This window comes from Poeciliopsis prolifica, unplaced genomic scaffold (genome assembly GCF_027474105.1).
Source record: "Poeciliopsis prolifica strain line A6 unplaced genomic scaffold, Auburn_PproV2 SCAFFOLD056, whole genome shotgun sequence".
Taxonomy (NCBI): domain Eukaryota; kingdom Metazoa; phylum Chordata; class Actinopteri; order Cyprinodontiformes; family Poeciliidae; genus Poeciliopsis; species Poeciliopsis prolifica.
In genome coordinates, this window is record NW_026562431.1 from 3,074,090 (window position 1) to 3,091,571 (window position 17,482).

At 43.0% G+C, this 17,482-nt stretch overlaps 1 protein-coding gene and 1 pseudogene across 1 annotated transcript; one reads left to right on the forward strand and one right to left on the reverse strand.

The window, feature by feature from the left end:
- Positions 1 to 338: 338 nt before the first annotated feature.
- On the reverse strand, positions 339 to 4,506 carry LOC129379303 (GDP-Man:Man(3)GlcNAc(2)-PP-Dol alpha-1,2-mannosyltransferase-like). Its single transcript, XM_055060012.1, has 6 exons — positions 4,390 to 4,506; positions 3,973 to 4,194; positions 2,768 to 2,970; positions 2,429 to 2,597; positions 1,018 to 1,658; positions 339 to 623 (listed from the first exon to the last, which is right to left on the reverse strand). The coding sequence occupies exons 1-6, from the start codon at positions 4,437 to 4,439 to the stop codon at positions 340 to 342; spliced, it is 1,569 nt and encodes a 522-aa protein (XP_054915987.1). The 5' UTR covers positions 4,440 to 4,506; the 3' UTR covers position 339.
- A 2,159-nt stretch (positions 4,507 to 6,665) lies between these two features.
- Positions 6,666 to 17,019, forward strand: LOC129379300 (plastin-2-like; annotated as a pseudogene).
- Positions 17,020 to 17,482: the final 463 nt, after the last annotated feature.

Here is a 17,482-nt window from a genome sequence, read left to right on the forward strand (position 1 = left end):
AGTCTGTACAGAGTGGAGAATTTTATCTGGTTTTAAATCTGGAGGGCAGGCAGAGATTTCAGTTATAAATTTCTTATTTCCTGGTAAGTACGCTAATAATGAGGCACTGTGTTGCGCTTTAACAGTTAGCTTGTTTGAAACAGACATAAGATCACTGCCCAGTGATATTAGTGGAAGTTACAAAGTCTGAAGTAGGAAAAGATTTTCAAAAAGACAAGAGAAAGGAAGTGACTCAGATCACTTGGCGCATTCTTCCTCTCCTGTTTTCGAATACCAGCCTGCTAGCTTCCTGTACAGACAGCCGTCTCTAGCCGTCTCTAGTCCCAGTGCGGTTCGCCCTCACCGCACCATCTGATTCATCAGCGCCTCCGTCGCGGCGAGGAAACAAGCTTCAAACTCCTGGTCTGAGAACCGCGCCACAGACTCCCGCGCTGCGCGTCTTATCTCCAGCTTAGCCGAAGGAGTCAGCGCCAGGATGGTTTCCATGGCCGTGGCGTAGCTGTCCTCGCTGTCCGCCAGGAAGCCCGTCTGCCTGCCCTCGTGCGGCACCACGATGTCCAGCTTCGGGCCGCCTGACTTGTGGGCGAGGACGATGGTTCCTGCGGCCATGCACTCCACCACTCCTGGAACGACAGAGACGGGATGGACGTCTCTCAAACATAAAACACCACTTACCTGAAGAGTAAGTGGTGTTTTACTTTATTATTACTTCAGAATAAAATGCTGATATGAAAAAATCTACAAAAAAAAAAACAGCTTCCTGTTTTATTTTTTTACCTAATGCAAGTCCAATCAGCTTAAATAACCTTAATCTATGGCTGAAATGATTAATCAAATTAATTGTGCTGAATTGATGATTGAAATAATTGTCAAATATCTTAGTAATGGATTAATCATTAACTGGAGAATACAAAGAGCAGTAATTAATTACTGAAAATTTCTTATTTAGACATTTTTGCTATCCAGTTACCACCTAGTTAATGGAGACAATAATCAATAATAATCTTGTGTTCTCACCGATGCCGAAGTGTTCGTTCCACATGGTGTGCAGCCCGATGGTGGCGCTCACCAGCTCCCTCTTCAGCTCGGCGAAGGGAACGTTGAGCTTGAAGTCGACGCGGTCGGAGACGCCGAGCTCCTGACAGAGGCCCCGCAGCATCAGCACCCGGTCCTCGTCTTCCTGGTTCCTGCAGCCGCCAATCAGCACCAGCCGCAGCGCCTCCCGGCCCCCGGGCCCGTCCCCCTTCCTGTCCAGCAGCAAGGCAAACGCTCTGATTTGCAGCGGGTGATCCTTCTCCGGCCTGAACTGACCCACGGACACGATGGAGTGGCACTTCCTGTCTCCTCCAGCTCCTCCACCTCTCCCGTCCTCTTCGCCCCCCAGCTCCTCCCAGCCCTCCTCCAGCTCGTCTTCGTCCTCCTCCCCCTCCAGCGGGACGTCCAGGAAGGCCCTGACGTCGCACGGCGGGTACACTACGCTGGTGCGGCTGGGGCAGCGCCACAGGGCCAGGATATGTCCCAGCGTCCAGGTGGAGTTCACCATGACGACGTCGCTGCAGGAGCCGGCCAGACCGTAGAGCAGAGCGAAGAGGCAGTAGTACAGCACCTTCAGGGCGCTCAGAACCGGGTTTCTGGAGATGAAGTCCGCATTGTTGAACCTGCAGTTAAAGGTTTGGGGGAAATATGTTCAAGTTTCTGCTCAGAATAAGAGGACATTTCATTAAAGGGACAGTATTCTGAATTTTCCAGCCACATAGGATCATTTTATAGCACAATGAAGTAACTCTGCCACCTTCAGTGGTTACAAAAAAATCCAACATATAAAATATGACTTAAAAGAAATCTGTAATTTAACGCCTCTATCTCTTTAAGGAGCTCCTGCTCTTTCTGAACAGGAAGTAAGAGAGTAAAGCTAATAAAATGAGCTAAAAACAAGATTTCTGTTTTTGCCTTTCAAGAAACTTGATGGTAAAGTTGTAAAAAACTGACAGCATGATCATAAGTGTTATTCTTGACATTTTCTGCTCTACTTCTTCCATGAGAGCATCGATAAATATCAATAAATTTGAAAATATGACTCAATAGTTACTGTGTGCAGCTTGGTGATATTTTTTTGTATTATTTTCTAAGTGGCACCTTGTTTCAGCTGGGAATGTTTTTCAAGAACAATGTGTGTTTGTGGTTTTATGACCTCTGCCGTTCATTCACGCTCACTCAAGAGTTTTCTTAAAAATAAGCAGCAAAGTTTTTTCAGGAGGAGTTTTGTCACAAAGTCGGAGCTAAATCCACCCGTGGCAACCATTCAGCTGCCACGGGAGATCAAAGGATTTCCCAAACATTCGTGAAAGAATCAAGGCAAGACTCCAGGTATGTTTTTGAAGAGGAAATAACATTAAAGCTTGGTGTAAAGCCAGACGGTGATCTCTACCTGGGGTTCCTCTCTCTGACCACAGACAACATGTCCGTGCTCACGGTGGGATAGTGGACGTAACTCGCCACCTTGCAGCCTCCCAAGTACCGGAAGATTGGAAGCGTAAAGGCGTAGCCCATGGAGTCGATGTACAGGTCAGGAACAAAAGCTGTGAGAGCTTCCCACCCTAAAACACACACACACACACTCCTGCATTAGCTGCTTTAATACAAAGAAGAAGAAAACACCCAAAGATCCAGAAAGACCTACGCTTGTAGAAGCACCAGAAGTGACCCTAAAACTGAACTGTGTTTTACTTTTTCTAAACTCTTAACACTCAACGTGTTCACGTCTTACCGAGGAACATGGAGCCCAGGCTCTGGCCCAGCAGGGTGAAGTGAGGGTACGAAGTGGCCTCCACCAGGCCGCGGTGACGCAGGAAGACGAAGGTGACGGGTCGGGGTAGAGTGATGTTGAAACGCTGGCGCGCCCCCTCCAGGATCTGTTCACCAGTCACTCCCTGGTCCCCCGTGTACACCACAAAGGAGACGTTGGAGTATCTAGAATAATGGGGAGGCAACGGTTGCCATAAGCTCTCCATTTTTATTAGGTTTTCAAATATAAAAAAAAAAAAAAAAAAAGGGAAGATGAAGGAAGACAGCAGACAGGTCAGAAGGTTCTGGAGAGGTTTAAAGCAGAGTTGGCTTATCAAACAGATCTGTTTGTGCATTATATGGCACAACCACAAATCTATCAAGCATCACGTAGCTTTATGGAAGAAAACCTTGCCTCTATGGAGATGGGCATTTATTGCATTGTTTATCAATTGTGTTACATAAATTTATCAATAACAGTTCTTATAAGAATTTATTGTTATGATAAATTCCAATTAATGATGTTTAAAAGCGAAACAAACCTGCCCATATTGTCGAGATTATTAACTTTACTATATTTTCCACTGTTTGTTCAATGAGAGCATCAACACATAATGATTTTGGAAATATGATTAAATGCAGTGACTGTGTGGAGTTTAGTGATACATAATTTCTCACTAGAGTCCTAAAGAAGCACATTAATCTCTTCTAGAGCAGCATTTCCCTATCATTTATAGATACCTAAAACAGAAGTAATCTCATCACTTATATCGTCATCACCAAGGTACAGTAAAATATCGGGATAAACTTTAAGACTATGTGGCCCACCACTGTGTGAGGTTTTAAAAAGATCTCACATAGTCACATAGCGCTGCAGAGCCACGTCGACAGGCAGGCAGGTCACTCAGACCTGACACTTGTTTGCTCTTATCACCAGTTGTGTAAACAATTAAACCTTTGCTTTTTGAAGGTTTCTTGGTTCGCTAATATGGAACCCAAAGATCCAGAAAGGAGCAGCAGGGAAACAGGAACTAGAGCAGCGAGAGGGAAGCCCGGGAATCGAACTCGGGACAGCCGAACAGGGTGCGCGCGAGCTGCCAGCTGAGCCACCGTCTGACATCCTCCCTGTCAGTGACGTGACGTGACCACATAGTGTTTCGACCAAAGGATGTGTCTGGGCTCCATTACCGGTTCATGAGGGCCCTCAGGGAGCACCAGAGCACCCGCTCCCCGCCTCCTCCAGCGTGGCAGTACGGGTGGAAGAAAGCCACAGCCGGGCCGCCGTCCCGAGCGCGGCGAGTCTTGCGGCGACCCTGCAGCCAGACGCGGAGCCCCAGCAGAACCAGGAGCAGCAGCAGGGTGAGGGCCAGGCTGAGGAAGACGCAGGGCATCACCAGGGACCACAGCAACCTGGCGGAAGGAGTTCATGAAGCGGCTTAAAACCCGCTTCAATCTGACGTTAGCCTGCTAGCTGCTAGGCTAAACTTAACGCCGTCACCAAAATTACATTTCAAGCAATAAACTAATGTTCCTCTCCGACACTTTCTTTCTATATAATGCTATATTTTTGGTTAAAAAAATAAATAAAAAATAGAGCCTTTGTACCTCATCAAGTCGCAGAAGCACAGAGAGAAGTGGTGATGGTGTCCTGCCATTTTGACAAGCTTCTGCCGTGACGTCACAGCCTGTCAGCTGACCGGGCCTCCGCTCTCTGATTGGCTCAGCGTTTTGTTTACCTGCATGTCATCAACATGTGATTGACTACTTCTGCCCTCCGGAGGAAGCAAGCTGTGTGTGTCTCAGTTTTTATGCACGTCACCACATTTGATTGATTCAGAAGCAAAAGATTGAAAGAAAAAATAAATCACACTTAATTGAAGGCGACACAATCTAGAAATTATGGGACGAGAAAGAGAACCTCCATCCCCGGTGTATTTCGTAACGTGAGCTGGTGGATCATCCAGGAAGTAGCCTATCAGAGTGATCTGAGCTTATGATGTCATTAAAAACAGTCAGTTATATTCCAAAGAGACATTAAATGTATTTATTCATATCGTCAAAAGTCTTAAGGCTGGTTGTGGATAGTGATGCTGTGGCCAAGAAGGATCTCCAGTAACAGTCAGTTTTGCAGCCCATCTGAAGAGGCCTCTGATATTCATTTACTATTTTCTAGTTTTGTTTACATTTTATTCAGAGAATTCAACATAATAAGAGATTATGGGCCGACATCAGGGAGAATCTGGGAGAAAATCTGAAGGAACCAGACGTACACATGATGCCAATATTTACATTTACCATGTAAAACTTCACCGGTTTATTGGCTCTGCATTTTCATACTGTATGATTTATTTTTTCATAGCCTGTTTTCACAAAGTGTTTCAAGACAAACAGGTAAACTAGCAGCAGTGGACAATACAGAAACGTAACACACCAATCATAAATACCTATTTGGCTTTTTTGACCCAAAAAAAAAACCAAATAAATAATCACTGGCAGTTTTTTTTTAACCTTTCTGTTCCGATGGTTACAATAATGTCTTTATTCATCTATTCACCAGTAGATGACACAAACTCCCCTAGATCCGCCCAGCTGTACGTAATCCATCTAAAGTTTAATCCAACCATTCTTTGTTTCTGTTTACTGTTTTCTTTCTATCTTTTTTTAAAATTGTTTTAGAATCGAAATGTAATTCTCTGTTGTTTTTTCAGATTTCTGCACAGATGCCATTCGTTTAGAATGGGACGACATTTTATTTCCATGAATCTGAAATTAAACGTTTGGCATCTGGCCGGTGAAGTTTCAAAAATGAAATATTGCATGCAAATGCAGTATGGAAGGATGATTTTGTGCCAGGTTTTTGAATAACTTATTCACATGTGATTTCAATTGCATTTATTATTCAATGTAAATCTGCAATTGAGACTTCAGCGATACACTGACAAAGTTCTGTGCACATTTGTAATGGAAATAATGCTGAATGATTTATTTCAATCATGCATCTCTTGTAATTCTGATGATTGTGACTTGCAGATGACAAAAAGCCAAAATTCACTAAGAAAATCTATCAAAGCAACCTGGGCTTCCATTACACCTGGTCCGCTCCACGCTGCATTAATGCACCAATTCCTGCAAAGGAAGACCCAGCCTGGTACCGAGTGCAGAGAAATGTACAAACTTTTCAGAAGGCTGACATTTTTGGCATTTATTTACCTGTAAGTCATAGTCATTACAAATAATAATAATAATAAAGCATAATCTATTTTACTCTGTATGTTGTGAATCTCAATAAAACAATCATTTCCCTTTCTGAAATGACAGACAAGAAATACTGCGCCTTCATACTCGGCCTGTCAGAATGAATTTTGCTGAACAATAGATCGTATCAGAAGTTATCGCAATAAACGATAATAATGTTGTTTTCAGACCATTTTCAAGTCATAAAAGGTGAAGGCATAATAATGCACAAACAGATTCACAAAGATAAAAAAAATGTTCAATTCTAATGAAAACTTAACAAGAACTGGAAAATATTGTGAATATCCAAAATAAAACAGGAACAACAAATAAAATTAATTATGGAGTTTACAGAGGTAAACAAAATCATCCTTCAAATACAAAGGAATAGTTGAGACCAAAGCACCAGAATGAAGACCTTTATCATCCAGAAAGAGAAAAAAGAAAACGATAAGTCTGGCAAATGGAAATCATCGAGTTCATTTTAATTTATCACGCGATTCATTGATTTATTGCGACATCATTCGACATCATTCTCATTTTCAGACAAGTACCAGCAGTGAGATGTTGTCACCAGAGCCCCATGAAACCGACTGCGGAGGTCACCTGAACTCGAAGCCCGCGCACATTGCCATATAAAGACAAAAGCTCTTTGATTCCTGTTTCTAAAGTGCCGCATGTCACTTCCTTCCTCGGAAATTTGAATAGATGAGCCAAGGCCCCTTCAGACCGAGCTGATTCAGAGCGCTGCCTGTCGAGCGGTGAGCAGCAACAGCAGCCAGACGGACAGAGAAACCACCCGCTTCACCTTCCAACCCCCTCGCATCATCTCTCAGGTAAGGCGGCGCCGATGGGATCAGGTTTGCCACGCATCCGTTTGGGTGTCTGCCCAGGTATCAGGTGAATTTACAGGAAGTAACTCCTCTGATGAAACGGCAAAGAAGGGAGAGACTCTAGAACATATGTGACTTTCGGCACAATAAATTAATTTTGCTTTAATATTTTTAAAGAAATTGCTTTCATGCGCAACACAACGCGCTTGAAAACTGCTCAGCGACGAAATCTTTTTGAAATGATTCAGCCGCTGCTCATGTATAAGTTCGAAGACGAAGGCAGATGGAGGTTTGAGAGAAGAGGAGCAGCTTGCAGTTAGCAGGAAAGGAAGTTTGTGGTTAGCGTCGTATCAACTGAGAGAAGAAAAAACTCCCTCCGAGTTCAGCGTGGGCCTGAACGAAACATCGGCATTTAATTTATGATTAATAATCCGTCTCGTTTCCGATAAGATGACCTAACCAGGGTGCGTTAACACGTGTGTGACACGGTCTGGGAGCTGACGCTGCTGTAATTCATGCAGTTTTCCACACACTGAACCTCTGCTGCATCGTCTGACGGCTAACATGCAGATTCAAATATTTATATTTTTCTGCAAAACGGTGCAAAAAAGGGTGAAGATGGATTCCAGTTGCAAGTCATTTTCTGAAAAATTTTCCCCTTTTTTCTCACATCTTCACTGATGCGTTAAGATGGCAGACAGGAAGCAGGTTGAAGAAATAAAAAAGTGCAAAGTGTTAGCTGCAGCCTGAGGCACGTTTGTGTCACGTAGACATAAAACAGACTCTAAAAACAATCACGTATTTGTTTGAAATAAAAAATGTCGCCCAAAACTCAAGAAACATCTCATTTAAGACTTATGCTTTCTTCTTCTGTGGTGCATTGGTGGCGTTTACTAATGTTAGCTCCCCTGCTGCTTGTTCCTTAAAAAAACCCAAAACCAATAATTGAAAAATGATTTAAAAGCACAATTATCTCAGTCTAAAAGGTCGTCCAAACAATGTTGATGTTGATATAAGGAAGTGATACTCGTCACTTCTTATTCAGTTTTATGGAAAACGTTTCTGTGTCGAGTCAAATATTCTTGGAGACGAGCACCGGCGTCAAAGTGAAAATGAACGCCTGATTTGAAAGGAACATTTGCCTCTTTTGAACATGCAAATGTAGTTTATAGATCCAAAATCTGAGCTCCTGCAGCCTGTTGCAGTTTAGCATCAAACTGTTGTCAAATATAGAAAATTCAAAACCCGGGACATGCCTCCTGAGACAAACTTCAACCTTTTACGTTTCTGACTTTATGACATTCTCTCTTCTGCATGCCCACAGAAATAACCAAACAAACTTCTAGTTGGAAGTGACAAATGACCATAACATGCCCATGTTTGGGGTCTTGCATGCAGAGGGAGGAGATGCAGGAGGAATATTTTTTTAATGTAAATGTGAGAACATAAAAAAAGGTGTGAATTTACTGCAGGATGGCAGAGAAGCACTGCAGAATAATTACGACTCTTAGCAACACAGGAAGGAAGTTTTAAGAAGCAACGTGAGCAGATGCTTTTAAGAGCTGATAGAGATCTCTTTAGGCTGTGCTGCATGGAAAAACGGGAGATAAACGGCAGATAAGCCGTAATCGGTAACAAATCTCACACTTTAAACGTCAGTGAATGAAAAGACGGCAGAAAAACTGGTCAGGCTTGCAGATATGCAGAGCCAAGTTTCATTTCTGCTTCCACTCTGCTGTCCGCTGCAAGAAGCAACTTCCCCGTTTTCACTGCCTCAACGTCTCATTATATATAATTTACTTTTCTTTTACTGCTGTTTAAACATCTACCTGTGCACAAATTCAGACAGGAAAGCACGTGACTAAAAGCAACAGCACTTCAACATATTTGTAATCCTTTATGATTAGTTCTCCTTTTTTTGTCATTTTAGCATCTTGCTATCTCACGTCATACGCTAAAATGTCTCTTAGAATAAAAAAAAAGTCAACAGACGAGCTCTGACAGCGATGTTTCAACAGGATATCGTTTCAACAGATAGAGGAACTTCCTCTTACTGATCTAAAATCAGTTCTGTTTGTGTGAACCATCCAAGCCGTCATCGGTCCAAAGACAAGCTCAGCAGCTCTCTGGGTTTCAATAAACCCAGAGAGCTATAAAACCCAGAAATATAAAACACAGTTCTTTGTCTGAACAGGTTTCCCTCCTCGGTGGGTGTTCATAGTCTGAATACATGAGGCGTTCATGAAAACAAACTCCAGTTAGGTCAGCCCAGTGACTTTGTGTGTAGCTGGCTTCAATGTAACAGCAGTTTAGCTATGACTCTTAAGAAAGGCTGAACTGAAAATTAAAATATGGGCAACACCTTCAAGTGTGAAATAATTTTATATTTCACCGTCTTTTTTAAAACTGTTTCATCATCAGGCTCGTCTTTCACTGCAGAGGAGCAGGAAGTTAAATCACTGACGGCCAACAAGCTCAAAGTTTATTCTTTTGTGGTTTAAAATATTCCTGCGAAATGCCAAAAAAGGATCTGCGAACACACCGACGCGCTCGGGGTGAATCATCATACACTGAAATAAAATGTCCTGCATGTCATATGATCATCGCTAATGCAAATAAAATGTCACTGGACTGACCTTTTCCGTTTCCTATAGAAACAAAATTACCTTCCTGAACTTTATGAATGGTTTTGCTTGACTGAGAAAAGTGTTTATCTGTTCCAAAATAAATAGTAATTCTTCCTTCGCCACCTTCACTGAGGCACAACAAACAAAATGTTCATTTCCCCGACTAATCTTTTAACCACTCTTCTATGGCGTTATGAGGGTTTCTTTCTTGAATTAGCTAACAATCGTTAGCCAACTCACAGCTAATGATCGAGTAAAATCCTTACTGAAGCTCAGACCCATTGATTTAGAAGATGAATCCGACCAGAAAAAACAAAAACATGTCAGCTATTCCACTTCCACTCTCCTGCAGCGTTATGGTGATGCTCCAGTGTCTGCTGCCGATTGAAGCCCACAAACCCAGCATGCGTGACTTTCCTTCACTGGCCAAGACTGCAACATCTGCATCTTTGACTGTCTGAAAAGACTTCAGCACCAGCTGCTGCTGTCAATATTCAAACTGTCTTTTTGAAAGTCTGATCTTATTTTTTATTTTTTTGCTAACCTCAGTTTTTATTTGATTACAAAATATTAAAACCGATTCAGGTAAAAAAAAAAAATAATAGAAAGAAACAGAAAGATCTGAAGTAGGAATTATTAACTTGTTATTATTATTATCTGCTACTGATTGATGCTGGATAAAACTTTTTCTGCACTACCCATAGTTTTAATGTTATCAATATATGCAAAAGAAGCAAATTTCTTAACCCGCTTCTTTACTTTTGAGCTAGCGTGGCTAAACCCAGTTGGCTAATGTGACGTAGCATTAGCTGAAACCGACTCTTAGGGTTCATCTGCTTGTTTGTTACACTTGGCTTTTCTTAAAAACAAAAGGCGTCATTTCACTGTTTTTGCTTTGAGTTACCTGCTAATTTGCTACATATTTACGTTTTAACCTGACTCTAAAAAGGAATTTTTTTCGGACTATCACAAAAAGCAACTCAAGTAGTGCAGGCGCTACTTGCATCATAGTTTGAGAGACATGGCAGTGAAACCCTGCAGTGACCAAGCAAATTATTATTCTGACAGCAAATTGTGAAAGTTTTTGCAAAAGCATTTTAATAATCAGGTGGTTTTCAGAAGTTTTGAGTGTTCTTGTTTCTCACTGGAGACAGACAGGTTGTGTTATTAAAAAAAAAAAAACATCTCAGTCCAGCCTATAAATCAGTGTTCTTCTAACATGGCCTGTTTAGGGGGAAATCTGAGTTTGTCCGCAAAGTCTGTCCAGTAGGAACTGGTAGGTTACCATGCAGATCTTGCTGCCTGTACAGCAAGGAGCTGTAAAGAAGTGGTTGTTTGTCAGACAGGAAGTGCTGCAGCAGGGGGAAGTTTCAGGGTGGCAAAAGTGAGAACTATGAAGGCTTTGCATCATATCACTAAATTAGAAGACGTGATCATATTGCTTCTAGACTGAAAGACACCTCTGCCTTATGGAAACCTTTCATCTCTTCTTGGGTCAGTTTTAGGGTCCAGTTGACCAACATGGCCACCACAAAGATCTCTGCTGAAGAGATGGAGGAACTCAAAGAAGCTTTCGCCAAAATTGGTAAGAGAATCATCTTTGTTATCATTTCCTCTTGTATTTCTGAGAGAGGAAGGATCAATGAGGAACTGCTGCTGGTTTTCTCAACAACAAGCCCCTCTGTATGCTTGTTCTGAACTTCAACTGCTTGAGTTTTAAGAACAGATTGTACATTGTAGAAAATATACATAGCCTCACACTCAAGAGTCCTTCTCGTCTCTCCGACAGACGTGGACGGCAACGGGTTCATCAGCAAAGATGAGCTCAACGAGTTGTTCAGGGCCGCCAACCTGGCTCTGCCCGGATACAAGGTCCGGGAGATCGTCCAGGAGCTGACCAAAACCAGTGACAGGCTCACCTTTGAGGAGTTCACCGAGGTCAGCCGGGTCGACGGAGACGTGGCTTCGGTCAATGGGTGTTCAGACGGCTCATTTCTCCTGTTCTGTTCTGTGCCCGGGTCCAGATGGTGCACGGCCTGAAGAGCACGGAGGTGGCCAAGACTTTCAGGAAGGCCATCAACAAGAAGGAAGGAATCTGCAACGTGGCAGGAACATCGGAGCAGTCCGGCACGCAGCACTCATACTCAGGTAGGAACAGCTGAAGGTGGCTTCACTTGAAAATGGAGGTTCACCTTCTGCCTTGGAAATGCAAAATCAACAAAAAAGCTGTTTAGGCTTAAACTCAGAGTTTGAATACCACCAAGTTCATTGAACAACAAGAGACGACTTGTCTGGACGTTGTTCTTCAAGTTCTGACAGCTCATTAATGTTGTTTGTTTCAACAAAATACTGTAATTGAAACCAAACAATTATTCTACAAGATGCTAAATTGTCCTCCCCAAGTTAAATAAGCACCAGATTCTGTGTTTTCGCTCATATTATCAGGTTTAAATATTTTCAAGTTGAATTTAAATTCTTGATTCGATTTCCATGAACAGCAAATATGACTGCATTTTATTAAGCATCGCATCAAAGCGTTCAGTTTGAACAGGACAGCTGGCTTAAAATTAATATTTACCTTGAAAAGACAGGAGGGCGGGTTGGCGCGTGGCGGGGTTCTTGGAGCGCGTGACGCGACAGACCTCGGCATGTCTACCCCTCTTCCTGTAAGATTACTGTTAAAAAAGGCGAGTGGTGACGTCCACCGAGAAAATAGGCAAGAGTGAGGGCGCTAGCATAGGGCTAACCACCATGCTAGTGGTGGTTAGCCCTGTGCTAGCAGTGGTTAGCCCTGTGCTAGCGTGAACAACATGGCTAACCCACGCAACTCAACTTCCGTCCTCGGTTCAAAGTGCAGCACGAGATACTAAAACCTGCAGCTAAATACCCCAGGTAATAGTTCCCACTCCCTCCTCTCTTCTTTCATTTAAGTGCGAACTTAAAAACCCTCCCTAGCTTCATACTTAGAGATATGACAAAATTACCAAAAAGTTAACAAAACTAGCTACTGTAAGTTATCTTTCACAAACTCACACATTTGAATTATAAATATAAGATTCACTGGGCGAGCTGTGTTGGCGTAGATCGCGCGACCCACGTTTGGAGGCCTTGAATCCTCCACGCTGCCGACGCTGGTTCGAATCCCGGACCCTGCACTCCTCTCCTTACCCTTCCTGTCAGCCTACTTTTAAATAAATAAAAAAAAACCTGGAGAGAAAAAACAAATAATCTGAAATAATTTAAGATATATTTGACTTACAGAGCGAAGTATCATGTACAGGTTTACATCTGCAAACTTGACCATTTTGTTGGCACAACTAAAAATTTATTTTCTCTACCGCTGAATAAATAAACTTAAGTTGGATTATCAATAGAAATACAATGCAGGTTAATTTATTTTCAGTGTTTTTACACATTCTGCCAAGTCTGCATCAAATCATACTCCAACAGAATTAATTGAAAACATTTTAAATGAATGCCTCGCTGAATGTGTGTGAATGTGTTGCTGAGTGTTTTGACATGATTCTCTTCTGATCCTATGATGGCCTGGGATCTGATGAGGTGTGATTCGTTTGGTCCACAGAGGAGAAGGTGGCCTTTGTGAACTGGATCAACAAAGCTCTGGAGAAGGATCCAGACTGTAAGCACGTTATTCCGATGGATCCCGACAACAACGACCTGTTCACCGGCATGGGAGACGGGATCATCCTCTGGTAACTTTCACTCTTCATTTCTCTCAGGTCGCTGGGGCAGAAGTGGGTTTAAAAACATGCGACTGCAGCCGTGTTTATTGGCCTAACTCTGCTCCATCTCTCCTGTTAGCAAAATGATCAACCTCTCCGTCCCAGACACCATCGATGAGAGAACCATCAACAAGAAAAAACTCACCCATTCACCATCCAGTGAGACATCTACGACTGCAAACTGTAACGTTCCTGCAGGTCGTCTGCATGGCCGCTGAATCTGCTTGTTTGGGTCTAACAGGAGAATCTGAACCTGGCTCTGAACTCTGCGTCGGCTATCGGCTGCCACGTGGTGAACATCGGGGCCGAGGACCTGAAGGAGGGCAGGCAGCACCTGGTCCTCGGTCTGCTGTGGCAGGTCATCAAGATCGGCCTGTTCGCCGACATCGAGATCAGCAGGAACGAAGGTGGGTGTTCGGCTAGAGCCGAGACTGAAACTCAGACAGTTTGTGACAAGAAAGCACCCAAACATACTGCAGACTTGTAAGTCTTCAGCATGTGCAGGACACTATGAGGTACAGTTGTAATGGTTTTACTGGTCTGTGCAGCACTGATCGCTCTGCTGCGGGATGGTGAGAGTCTGGAGGACCTCATGAAGCTTTCCCAGAGGAGCTGCTGCTGCGTTGGGCCAACTATCACCTGGAGGAAGCCGGCTGTGGAAAGATCAACAACTTCAGCTCCGACATCAAGGTGACAACACAAACATCTGCTCCAAGCACACACCACAACTTCACTGGATTTTATATGATGAACTGACACAAAACAGTGCTCTACCAGAAAATTACTCATGTTCTCTATCAGTTATAAATGGGATGCTGAGAGTTTTCTAAATGGGTTATATAATCCATTTGTCAAAAGCTAAATAAGCTACAACAACAGCTTGAAGTTGTTGTTGAGCCTGGGTTAACTTCTTCAATCGGGTTTATTCCAGGACTCCAAGGCGTACTACAACATCCTGAACCAGGTGGCACCCAAAGGAGAGGAAGATGGAGTTCCTGCCATCACTGTCGACATGTCAGGAATCAGGGTGAGATTTTATCAGCCAATCAGAATCATTTGTTCTGGAGAGAAGTCGTCTTCCTGAGCCTCGGACTTTCATTCACGTCTCTGCAGGAGAAAGAGGACCTGAAGAGGGCCGAGTGCATGCTGGACCAGGCCGACAAGCTCGGCTGCAGGCAGTTTCGTCATGCCCGCCGACGTCGTCCGTGGCAACCCCAAGCTCAACTTGGCTTTTGTTGCCAATCTCTTCAATAAATACCCAGCTCTGAAAAAGCCAGAGAACCAGGATCGACTGGAGCTCCATCGAAGGTTCGTCTACATCTTCCAAAGACCTGGGTCTCCTCTGTCGTTTCATACTGTGTTTTTTTTTTTTGGGGGAGGTTTGATCAGTTTTTGCCTGCAGGTGAAACCAGGGAGGAGCGAACTTTCAGGAACTGGATGAACTCTCTTGGTGTCAACCCTCGTGTCAATCATCTTTATGCGTAAGAAAGCTCAGTTAGACATCCACTGCTGATAACCAGAGAGACTAACGGACAGTGTGTGTTTGTGTGTGTGTGTTACAGCGACATTGATGATGCCCTCGTCATCTTCCAGCTGTATGAGAAGATCAAAGTACCAGTAGACTGGGACAGAGTCAATAAGCCTCCCTACCCTAAACTGGGCAGCAAACATGAAGAAGGTACAACAGGAAACTTCTGACTTGAAGAAGACTTTCTCTTGGACTTGAACTAACCATCTGCTGTTCTGCTTTCCAGCTGGAGAACTGTAACTATGCAGTGGAGTGGGCAAGAAGGAGGCCAAGTTCTCTGGTTGGCATCGCGGGTCAGGACCTGAACGCAGGAAACCGAACCCTCACCCTCGCTCTGCTCTGGCAGCTCATGAGGAGGTAACTTGTTCCCATTTTCTTCTAACACGTGTTCCTTTGAGGAAGATGTTTTCCATCTGAGTGTCCAGAACCAAGTGATTTATCAAAGACCAAAGCCATTTGGAGAAAATCCAGCCTAAATATAAAGAGCCTCATCTTCCTGAAATAACTTTAGCTTTTATTGTTACTGCTTGAATATTCCAGTACTCTTGGATGTTTCTTGGGGATTTCTTTTAGGCCCCAGTGACTGGCCTGGAATAGGACATTTATTTATCTTGGCACACAAGGTTAATCAAAATAGCAGTCTGTATATTAAGTTTATACTAACTTAATATATAAAGTCTGTAGGCTTGTCTTTCTTCCAAAGGCCATGGGATCCTTATTGTAGTGGACGGTATGATAAACTCTATGAAATACCAGTAAATTCAGTGGGATTCTGCCAAAAATTGGTTTAACAACAGGATACGTGTTGAAAATCAATGGCAGGATTACTAGGAAAATGCTCTGCCTTCTTCTAAGGCCAAATTAGCCTAAAACTTAAAGAGAGGACCCAGGACTAGCTTATCTACAGAGACTTTAAGAGTATTATAAAGGACACTCGTTTAAATATCAGTGGAACAAACTATTGACAACATTGGTGTCAATATTTGTGCCACCTGTGATTTTGTTGCAACAATGATTTCATTCCAGAGAATGAGGGTTTGATTTATGGCATCATCTCTACTGCAAGAACATATGAATGTATCTGAAAGCTTTTTGCACATCTTTAATTAAATCATTTGCACGTCTTTCCACCGGTTGTTGCATCACACCTTCATCTGCCTCTTCCTCAGGTACACCCTGAATATCCTGGAGGATCTGGGTGATGGACAGAAGGTTGTAGACGACACAATCGTATCCTGGGTCAATGGAACACTCACAAACGCAGGAAAAGGCACGATCTCCAGCTTTAAGGTAAATCACCCAGACAAGTCAGCCTTTAGGTCAGGAATTCTGAATAACATGACCCAGGACTGTTCACCACATAAACTTTGTAGATGTTGAATGTTTCCATTGAACATTGAGTGACCTCTCTGTGCAGGACATGTCTATAAGCAGCAGTATGCCGGTTCTGGATCTGATCGACGCCATCCAGCCCGGATCGATCCGATACGACCTGCTGAAGACCGAAGACCTCACAGAGGAAGAGAAACTCAACAACGCAAAGTATGAACACAAGTTTTGCGCTTCAGATATTTGACCAAGCTTCATTTTAAGAGCTTTAGATGAGAAAGTCTCAAGAGTCGAGTCTAGATTGGTTCCTGTGCTTCGCCTAACCTGAGCTGTAACACTGCGTCATCAGGTACGCCATCTCCATGGCCAGGAAGATCGGCGCACGGGTGTACGCGCTGCCCGAGGACCTTGTGGAGGTCAAACCTAAGATGGTGATGACGGTGTTCGCCTGCCTGATGGCACGTGGCATGAGGAAAGCCTAAGGAGACGGGACGAAGCCTTCGCCATCTGCCTGGTGAACCTGAGGGCGAAGGGGAGGAGCAGTGCTCATCTTCTTATAGCAAGCAGGCTGTGAAACTTTACAAAAACAGTCTGTTACACCATTTTAAACTCAGACAAGACAGTATCTTTTCGTCTTTAAGACACCTAAAGACATAAAGCACCTGTACAGAGATCAACAATAATCCAACCCGTCCCAATAACTGATCAGCTAATCCCCAACATAAATTAAAGGCTTCACATTAAAACACAGTATTATTTATTTGTGTTTGGGTTCAGTTGATCTGAATTGTCAGCTTCAGATGCCATATCATGAAGAATTTCTGCTTCCATTTCACCCCACTAAATCTAACTTCTAGGTAACAAAGTCATTATGCTCTTTAAATGTTAGCCTCATGTTAATTCCATGTCTACAATAAATAAAGAGATTGTTTTTATTATTACGTTGGTGGCGTTTCATTGACTTATCCTGATGTAAAGAACTGAAACCTTCCAGGGTTCTGGTCCAACACGGTTCAGGAAAATTTCAGGTGATTTCATTACATTATCTTTACTGTGCTAATGTTTCTGTCATATTTCTTCTTTTTTTTCTTCCTTGAGCACCAGGCAATTTGAGCCGTTTTGAACATGATGGTTGCTTATATAACTTGTATTACAAAACTTAATACAAAAAAAGCGTGTTGCGAGACTTTCCATGAGCAACTGAGCAATGTATGGGGCACAGCAACAAAAAGCGAAGCAAAATATCATTTTTAAATATAGACTGTACAAAAGAATATAAAAATTTCCCTCCTCTCCACTGATTAGCTCAAACACAACCAGCTTTTAGGTTATGCTGCAGGACTATGATTTTGAAGCGGCCTATCCAACTGAGCTGCTGTTATGACCATAGACTGTTCACACTTA